The sequence below is a fragment of the Leptonychotes weddellii genome, chromosome 15 (assembly GCF_054177405.1).
Source record: "Leptonychotes weddellii isolate Sample4059 chromosome 15, ASM5417740v2, whole genome shotgun sequence".
NCBI classification, from domain to species: Eukaryota; Metazoa; Chordata; class Mammalia; order Carnivora; family Phocidae; genus Leptonychotes; species Leptonychotes weddellii.
In genome coordinates, this window is record NC_138383.1 from 12706026 (window position 1) to 12716242 (window position 10217).

Below are 10217 nucleotides of genomic sequence, written 5' to 3' on the forward strand. Positions count from 1 at the left end.
TGCTGAGCAGGGAGCCCGATGCGGGACTCGATCCAGGGACTCCAGGATCATGACCTGAGCCGAAGGCAGTCGCTTAACCAACTGAGCCACCCAGGCGCCCAGTATTACCTTACTTCTTAAGGAACCACCTATCTGGTAACCTCAACGTCATAGCACGTAACAAAGCCAGAAAGGAAGTGATAGAGACTTCCTTAACACTACCACATAAATGAGGGAAGTATTAACTCAATTTGTGCTATTCGCTAACAACTTTTAGTATTTAGAGTCACGGAACTCTAGAGGGGAACTGCCCTATTAAGAGACCATCTATTTTGAATCTCACATTCCATGAGCAGATTATTTCATGAAAATGTAAAGTTATGTACAGGTCACCTAGGTAGAGAGGGATAGAGCCCTGACTGGAATCCATGTCTCCTCATTCCCACTGTCCTTTTTGCACTCTGCATTGCCATCTCTCTTTTGTTACCACAGCTTCTCTCCTGTGAAGCCTTTGCTACAGTGAGTACTGTAATACATAGCCAACTAATTTGACTTCCTTGTGAATGGTTCTGGTGAACCCTGGACTGGTTAGATATTTGAAACCATTAATGTGGTCAAGTTACCATTTTGGATTACTCTTTAACAGAAAAAATACGTAAGGCTCACTGGAACTTACAGGGACTGGGAGTGTCTTGCACATAATAGATGCTCAGTGAATATTTCTGTTTGCCAAATAGAACTATTCAATATTAAATTCTATTATAATCTGATTATATTCAAGCTAAATGCCCTTTTATAAGAAATTCTAAAAGATTAACATTTTTTTATTTTTTATTTTTTTTAAGATTTTATTTATCAGAGAGAGAGAGAGACAGAGTCAGGCAGAGGGAGAAGCAGGCTCCTTGCTGAGCAAGGAGCCCGATGTGGGACTCCATCCCAGGACCCTGGGATCATGACCTGAGCCAAAGGCAGAGGCTTAACCGACTGAGCCACCCAGGCATCCCAAGATTAACATTTTTTTTTTTTTAAAAAGATTTAAGATTAACATTTTTTTAATTGCCATTTTGTTGCTCCAGTTACCCACATAGCACTTAGAATTATAAGGAATTTTTGTTTAGTTGTGTCTGACCTGGTTTATCTTGTGTAGTAAAATCCATATTATTAAGCAAATTATTAAGCAAAATATTTAGGCTTTTGTAGATTTATCTTATATCCACTTTCCTTAGCATACGGTTTCTATTGTCCAAATGCTGGGCCTTTATCCAGTCAGGTACCAAGTTGGTTTTCCAGCATCTTTTAAGCTTTTCCTCTTAGATGGTAGCAGTGCACATTGTTAGCCTAATTTAACTACACAATACGAATTACAGTGAAGGCCTTAGTAACCACCAGTTTATAATCTCAGAACTGCTGGTCCTTATAACAATGGCTAATCTAGTCTGATCATATTATAGAGGCACAGATGTGTTGGAGAAAACAGAAATGCAGTTCAGGGAACCTTGACTTAGCATCAGAAGACTAGATGTTTGACTTGTTTGACTGCTGACTGTGTCCTTATCTCTAACCTCCATTCTAACTCAGACTGGATGCATTTGTTTTGCATATTAGTTTATAAGTGTTAGTAAAGGTATTGATGTGCAAGGATTAACAAAGGATATTAATTAGTAGTCTGTATGTCAAGAAGACCTTTATGGAGGGGAAATCCCCCAAATATTTTATAATTGTCTCTTTTAAGTATCCGGGTTATTAAAGCTTTTAAATGGGGTTAGTGCCATCTTATAAAGCTCTCTTTGAGCACCTTGAAATCATTGAAAACATATTGCCCAGTTATTCTGAAATAACTTAAAGAAGGACTGAATAAGGAGAGTATCAGTTTAGTTTTTGTCCTTTAGGTACCTGGGGGTCCAGACACATCCTGTCACCGTTTTCTGTGATTTTTTTCTTCTTTCACCAATATCCTACTGTCTTGACAGATACCGAGTTTGTTTTTTGTTTTTTTTAAGATTTTTATTTATTTATTTATTTATTTATTTATCTGAGAGAGAGAATGGGAGACAGAGAGCATGAGAGGGGGAGGATCAGAGGGAGAAGCAGACTCCCTGCCGAGCAGGGAGCCCGATGCGGGACTCGATCCCGGGACTCCAGGATCATGACCTGAGCCGAAGGCAGTAGCTTAACCAACTGAGCCACCCAGGCGCCCCCCGAGTTTGTTTTTTGCACTCTTTTCCCTTCCCTCAGCCGGATCTTTCTGGAAAAAGTCATTTATTTAAATAAGAAGTAGGTACATGGTTCTAAGTCCTTGGGATATTTGGGATCAAGTGAAGAAGAAAATAAAAAATAGAAAATGCCTGTAAGGCCCAAGAAAATTCATCTGGACAATAGTTCTGTATCATGGGCTTGGTTTTTTTTTTTCTTATGGAAAGTTTGAAACTACAACTTTACCACGGAAGTAAAAGAATAGAATAATGAACTCCCATGCAGCCATCATTCAGCTTCTGTCACCCTCCTGTTAGTTGTCATTGCCTACTTTTTTTCCTGGAGTTTTTTTTTTTTTTTTTCCATGTATTTAGAGCAAATTCCAGAAATCGTGTTATTTACCAGTTCAGTATATATCTCTTATTGGAGTGGACATTCCATAACCATCATGACAGTACCCGTTCAACAAACTAACAGTATTTAACACATCCATCTTGAGAGTGTCAGTTCCTATTCCAATTACCCCAGTTGTGCCAGAGATGCCATTTTACTGTTGGCAGTAAATCAGGTCCAGACAAGGCCAAACATTGTATTTGGTTATTTCTCTGAAGTCTCATTTATTCTGTGATAAATGCTATGATTCCCTACCCAGAAAAAGTCCATAAACAAACTTTTATAATTAATTTCACTGGCTCTTGGATAGCCTTGAAGTCTACCCATGGACTCTAGGTGAAAAATACTTAAGTATATATCCTTCTAATGTGATTCTTTAACACAAAATATGTTAGAAACACTGATGTAGACTTTGTGGAGTCATTGAGCAGTTGAAATAGTCTCATGTGAAGGATTCTGAAGAACATCTAAAATGTACTCATTCCTTTTATGCTTTAGGTCAGCTGAGCATATTAGGAAAGTATATACTATCTTCAACTTTTGTGTTTTGTTTTTTTTAATAAAAACAATGGTATAAATTGCTGGAAATTACTTGATAATCTCCACTAAACTAGATTTATTAAAGTAAATTGCTAATATTCAGACTACCCATAATTGTATATATACTCAATTCTTTTTAGCCAAAAATAATGTGGATGAAAATATGGATGAGTCAGATAGAAGAAAAAGTCCACGGAGTCCAAAAAAAATAAAAACAGAGCCTGATTCTGAGAAAGGCGAGGTAAAAGATTCAGATGCTGCCAAAGGAGCAGACCAAAGTGAAATGGACGTTTCCAAGATTACTGAGAAGAAGGACCAAGGTAAGGAGAGTCAGGTGTGAAGGGCAGCCTGGGGGTGATAAGATTGCATTGGATCTGGTTCACACAGCAGAAGAGGTACTGCCTTATCTTTCTTTGATGGCACCTTTATTGAGTCATAACTCATTTGCTATATAACTCACCCATTTAAAGTGTACAGTTCAGTGGTTTTTTAGTATTTCACAGAGCTGTTCACCTATCACCACAATCAATTTTAGAACATATTCATCACCCCAAAAGTAAACCTCATACTCATTAGCAGTCAGTCTCCAGTCCTCCCTAAATCCCCCCAGCCTACTAGTCTACTTTCTGTCTCTATGGATTTGCCCAATTTTGGATGTTCTGTATAAATGGAATCATATAATATGTGGTCCTTCGTGACTGACTTCTTGGACTTGGTGTAATGTTTTCCAGGTTCATCCATGTTGTAGCATGTGTCAACATTTTGTCATTCCTTTTTATTTCTGAATAATAATAGTCCATTGTATAGACGTGCCACTTTTTGTTTATCCATTCATCAGTTGATGGACATTTGGGTTGTTTCCACTTTTTGGCTGTTATGAAAACTGATAAGGACGTTTGTGTACAAGTTCTTATATGGACATATGCTTTCATCCCTCTTGGGTAAATACCTAGTAGTGGAATTACTGGGTCATGAGCTAATAACTCTGTGTCCAACCTTCTGAGGAACTTATATTGTCTTTTGTGAAAAGTCATTTTTTAAAAACTAGATAAGCTAGGTAATATATGAGCCCTAAGATATTTTATGACTACAAAATAGTCTATACAAAATCTTCCATGAAGGTACTGGCGTATGGGCTAACTGTCACGTGCTAAGTAGTTTTACATTGTGACATTCCAATTTCAGATACTAAGAATCAGAATATTTAAATATTTACTAGATGTTTTTAAACCTTTTATAAAGTTTAGCCCTGTCCATTGATCTATCTTAATCATGTATCAGGAGCTTTCGAATATATATTTATATCGAAGCTCTTGAGTGAAAACAAGAAACATTGGTAGTTTCTAAAATAAAATATTGTGAATTCCGCATTTGAGACTAAAAGTTACACTTATGTAAATGTCTTTGTTTCACAGATGTACAAGAAATTTTAGATTCTGACAATGAGAAACCCTTTAAGGAAGAACCAATGGAGATAGATGATGATGTGAAAACAGAGCCACGTATAAACTGTCAGGAAGGTTCTCAAGTAGATGTGGTCAATGTCAGTGAGGGCTTCCATCTAAGGACTAGTTATAAAAAGAAAATTAAATCATCCAAACTAGATGGACTTCTTGAAAGGAGAATTAAACAGTTTACACTGGAAGAAAAACAGCGCCTCGAGAAAATGAAGTTGGAGGGTGGAATTAAGGGTATAGGAAAGACCTCTACAAGTTCTTTGAAAAGCCTTTCTGAGTCACCAGTAACAATGAAAGCAAAAGAAGGGTGTCAAAGTGACTCACTTAGACAAGAACAAAGCCCTAATGCAAGTAATGGTAAATCTGAAGATGTGATTCGGGGATGTTCACAAAGCGATTCCTCAGTTCTTGGAATCGGTGATCCTGATCATACAACAGACAGACTTTATCCAAAAGATCAAATGTTAGATGACATCTCCATTCAGAGTCCAGAGACAAACTGTCAGAAACAAAATTCTGTTGGAAATGACATAGATGAGAGTCTCTCTGAACCTACCAGTCAAGGCCAGGAACCTGGTAAGATTCAAACAAGAGGAAGTGACTTTCTCATTGGTGACTCCAAACTAGCCAGTGCAGATGAAATTGGTACTTTGATCTATAAGAACAAAAAACCACTCATACAGGAGGATAATGACACCATTGTTTCTCCTTCCCAGAGCCCTTCACTTCCATCAGTACCTAAAAGTACTGATGATAGAGATCTCCCATCTCTGTCAAAAGCAGTGGACTTTGAAGGAAAACTAGGATGTGTCTCTGAATATAACAGCACTTTGGAAAATAGTTCTGATACTATGTCTATTCAGGACAGCAGTGAAGAAGATATGATTGTTCAGAATAGCAATGAAAGTCTTTCTGAGCAGTTCATAACTCAAGAACAAGGTATTGAAGGCTTGGAACCATTGAAACGGGAGTTTGTTCCAGATAAATCCACTGGAAACTATGATAAAAGACCACAGGGTAAGGTAACTGAAGCAAATGGTAGAAAGCCAAGTCAAGAACAGAAATTAGAGGAGAGATCAGTTAATAAATGTATTGATCAAGTCAGTCTAAAAAGTAGCACTGACAAAAAGAATAATGAAAATCGAGAGTCTGAAAAGAAAGGACAGAAAGCAAGTACCTTTCAGATAAATGGAAAAGATAATAAACCCAAATCATATTTAAAAGGGGAATGCTTGAAGGAAATCTCTGAGGGTAAAGTAGTAAGTGGTGACATTGAACCAAAGCTTAATAATATAAATAAGATAATTCCTGAAAATGATATTAAGTCTTTGACTGCTAAAGAATCTGCTGTAAAGCCATTCATGAATGGTGATGTCATCATGGAAGATTTTAATGAAAAAAACAACCTGGAAATAAAGTCATCTTTACTGAGATCTTCAGATGCTGGAGGTGACTACCAAGACGGCGTAGAGACCGTGCCGTCAGCCAAAGAGCCTGAGAGTGCACACGCTGCCATGCCTCCACTGTCTTGTCCAGAAAGCAGTCCAGCGAACCAGGTAGAAGAGATGGAAATTGAAACCTCCGAAGTCAAGAAAGTTACTCCCTCACCTGTTACTTCTGGAGAGGAATCTAACCTCAGTAGTGATTTTGTTGATGAAAATGGTCTGCCCGCCCACAAAGATGAAAATGTCAATGGAGAGCCCAAGAGAAAAACAGTCATCACGGAAGTCACCACCATGACATCCACGGTGGCCACAGAATCAAAAACTGTAATCAAAGTAGCAAAAGGTGATAGGCAGACTGTGGTCTCGTCCACAGAAAATTGTGCCAAATCCACTGTCACGACCACCACTACAACGGTTACAAAGCTTTCCACACCCGCCACAGGCAGCAGTGTGGACATCATCTCTGTGAAGGAGCAGAGCAAAACTGTGGTCACCACAACAGTGACAGACTCACTGACCACTGCAGGGGGCACTCTGGTGACATCTATGACCGTGAGCAAAGAATATTCCACAAGAGACAAAGTGAAACTCATGAAATTTTCAAGGCCCAAGAAGACTCGTTCAGGTACAGCTCTGCCATCCTATAGAAAGTTTATCACCAAGAGCAGCAAGAAGAGCATATTTGTTTTGCCTAATGATGACTTAAAAAAGTTGGCCAGGAAAGGAGGAATCCGAGAAGTCCCTTATTTTAATTACAATGCAAAACCTGCCTTGGATATATGGCCATATCCTTCTCCTAGACCAACCTTTGGTATCACTTGGAGGTATGTATTTGGGGAAGGGAGAAAGTCTTACAAGCATTATCTGATAAGCATATCTCATTTTTTGTAGAAAAAATGAGATAATAAGAGATGCGGCAGGAAAGCAGAAGTTTAATGGGCCAAGTTAGCAGTGGAAATAAGATACAGAGAATCTTGAATTTGGCCAGCTGGGAGGTACTCAAGTTTCTTAGGGAAAAATCTTAATAAAAGACTGAAAAAATGTAAGGGAATTCTTTAAAATGAAATTCAGTTTTACTTTTCACAAGACAGAAGAAACATGTCAAACATAGTTGTTTTTGTGGTTTAACTTTCCAAGTTATTGCCATGTGTTTGCCTTGGGAATGAGAGAATTGCAGACTTGGATAATCAACTTTCTGGAATGTTTGTATTTTATTTCTATTAGGTAATTCATAGAAACATAAAGACATAGGAAACATGCCTGGGAATCACACAAAGTTCATCGTAATGTGGAAATTTTCCTAATGTAATTTATTTGCATGGTAAACATTTGTTTTGGAGTTCTTTGTTATTTATGTGAGAAGAGGTAGTCTCAGATTCCTTAGGGATTTTTTTAAACCCAGAAATAGTCTTAATTTAAAATTTTCTGGGCATTAAGCTTTGGGGATGAGTCATAAGTACGTAGTGTTGGCAGTTGTCAGATCGTGTAGTTTTATATTGGGAAAGGATCTTAGAAATTCTTATCTTTTAGAGATGTGTAATAATTTGCCTCTGGCCACAGAGGGACAGAGTTAGGAATAGTGCCCGGTTTTCCTAAATCCCAGTCCAGTACTGCTGCTATATCACATTTCACATTATCTGTCCTTGCTTTGTCCTTTTTCATGTCCTTGTCTTTTTATCTTTTCACCCTCACAACTGGAAAGGATGGAACATAAACACTGAAAACATAAGAGTTTCTGTGGGGCATGCTTGGAAGTCAGGAACAGTCTTGATTGCTGCTAGATTTTGATAGGAACCTGAAGTTATTTTAGGAAGTGACTGAGCCAGCTCCATTGCACTCTAGGCTTCATTTCTGTATGTCTTTATTATGGTTCCAGTTTCTTTAAGTTAAAACCATACCCTTTTTTTGTTTGTTTCTTTTATATTATAATTAGTATTATAAAACAGAAAGTGTAAATGAGTACTCTCTCTAAAGGAATTAACTTATTAATATGACCAGTCATAGTTGGTTTGACCAAGGTTTTTATAACTCATCTTTTGATTTGAATTAAAATATCATCACTCCATTACACATTCAATAGAGACAGCTGAAAAGTACAATTTCTCTGCAGGGCCTGCAATGAAGGATTTGCAGAATCCTGCAGGGAATCAAGGAACTCTTCATTACAGTTCATGGATTTATAGGATTACTCTGCACTTTTCTGCTTTCTTCATTGAGAGCGGTCCCAAAATGTATCCTTGACTGTCCTGCAGGTAACTTCTTTCCCACTGGAAAAGTTACTATGTACAAATACTTTAATTAAAATGACCTGGCAGTTGTGGAGGCCAACCTTTCTGCTCTTTTCTTTTCTGAAGTGGAAGGTAGGCTCAACTGGGAAGCACTTTTCTCTGAACCAGGTCCGATCAGGTGTTGCCCAGGGCCCTTTTCTGCACCGCTGGGTTTCAGGAGCCTTGTATTATTATGTTTCAATATGCACTGTGGGCACAATTGGTATCTGTTTAGTTAATTTCTCATTTTTTAATGGAAGGAAATACCTTCCTGTATATTTTAAACAGATATTGCCGTCAAATATGTGCTAACGTCTAAATTTGCTGAAGTTGAGGGAAACAGAATCCCTTGTATCTAACAGAGGCATGGGTAAATATGTAACATATTCTTGACTTTAGAATGCATTTTTAAAAAGTGTATTGCTGTAAAAACCATGCATGTGAAATGCATTTTTATATTCAAACTTGAATAAAATAATGTCTGATGCTTAGAGTAGAAGCCAAGAATGCCAAGAGGTGCATGTTTGATCTTTATTAATGTTAAGGCTGAGCAGTAGTGAAAAGTGAAACTCGTCTTGTCAACTCATTAGGCCTCTTTTTTCCTCCACACTGTCCATTCTCTTACTTCCTTTTTCCCAGGCCCTGATTCTGTATTTCATTATCACTTGGAACCAGTAGTTGCCTCCACAGTGCTGCCCAAACGATTCTCCCAAAAGGCAGATCTATTCTGTGAATATTCTGACTGAGCTGAGCAGCCTTCAGAGTGTTAACTACAACTGCAGGGCTGGGGGGTGGCGGGCGGTGAGCTCGTCACCTGTGCACCATGTCTCTGAGAAGTACTTCCCTTTACAACCCATCCTATACTGGATGCGTTTCAGAAGGCTTCATACCGCTCACCTCCAGGGCTCTTCTTTTGTCCTCCCATTTGGTGCAGCACATTCGGACTCTGCAGTCCTCTCTCGTGCCGGCTTCCTCTCTTGCTGCGCTTCCACACCCCTTCCCTGCAGTCAGAGCACACCAGATGTGGTTTCTGGGAAGAAGAGTGTGCTGTGGTACACTTTCCTCCTGAGCATATGTATGCCCCTTGCCCTGGTGTAGCCACCTCCGCATCTTTGTCCTTTGAGACTCAAGCTAATAAGCTCTGCTCCCCATCCCAGAGCCGAGTCAGGGGCTCCTCGCACTTATCTCTGGTACAGCTCCTGAGGATGCGAGAACAGATTATGATTTATTTCCCTCTCCAGCTCCTTTCAGTTAGTCTAACACACATAGAAGGCACTCAAGTATTTTTTGAACGAATACTTGAATGAACAGGCTTTTGGTGTGTGCCCCTGCTGTGGTGTTTCCATTGCCAAATATAGAGGTGCATTGAAGTTGTAGAGAGTAATCCGAGGAAGAAGGGAGAGAATGAGAAACATTTCTCTTCCCACATACATAACCATTTGGCGTCCAGAGTTCCCTATGCATTTCTATAGGGTGTGGTCTGAAAGTGACACGTACTTTCCACCCCCTTCTCAGGACATCCCTGCACTGGATAGCATTGACCCTCCCATTTAAGAATTGTTCTGTCCAGGTCAGAGGATTCACAGGGCGACAGCACAACAAAGGAAATCCTGGTGTCACAGGCGGAGATGGGAATTTAAGAAGCTGCTGCACCTTTTTGGTTGGAGTGTTTCCCTTTCTCACATTGTTCATTTTCGCAGCTTAATGTTTAGAATAGAAAGCATTGCCTCTCAAATACAATTTGTCTTAAGGTTTACCTTCTACCTCTGTTAGAGGAGGAAATTATTTTAGTTGTATAGATTTTTCTGTATACTCGAATTAATCAGGATATTCATTTATAAAGTACATGGAAATGTCAACAGAGTTTAATTACACAAAGTCCACACTAATAGAGAATTGATACCCTTAGGGCTGCTTTACAGTATTTTATGGTTAGTTCCATC

The 10217-nt window shown here is 38.8% G+C and overlaps 1 protein-coding gene across 14 annotated transcripts in view; it reads left to right on the forward strand.

Annotated features, from left to right (window-relative positions):
- The window catches only part of BPTF (bromodomain PHD finger transcription factor), a 146984-nt gene that overhangs the window by 90840 nt on the left and 45927 nt on the right, over positions 1 to 10217 (forward strand). For all 14 annotated transcript variants that reach the window (XM_081804660.1, XM_081804659.1, XM_081804662.1 and 11 more), the window contains 2 exons: positions 3246 to 3425; positions 4521 to 6831. In XM_081804660.1, the coding sequence (XP_081660786.1) occupies positions 3246 to 3425; positions 4521 to 6831 (2491 nt within the window). The remainder of the gene's footprint in view (positions 1 to 3245; positions 3426 to 4520; positions 6832 to 10217) is intronic.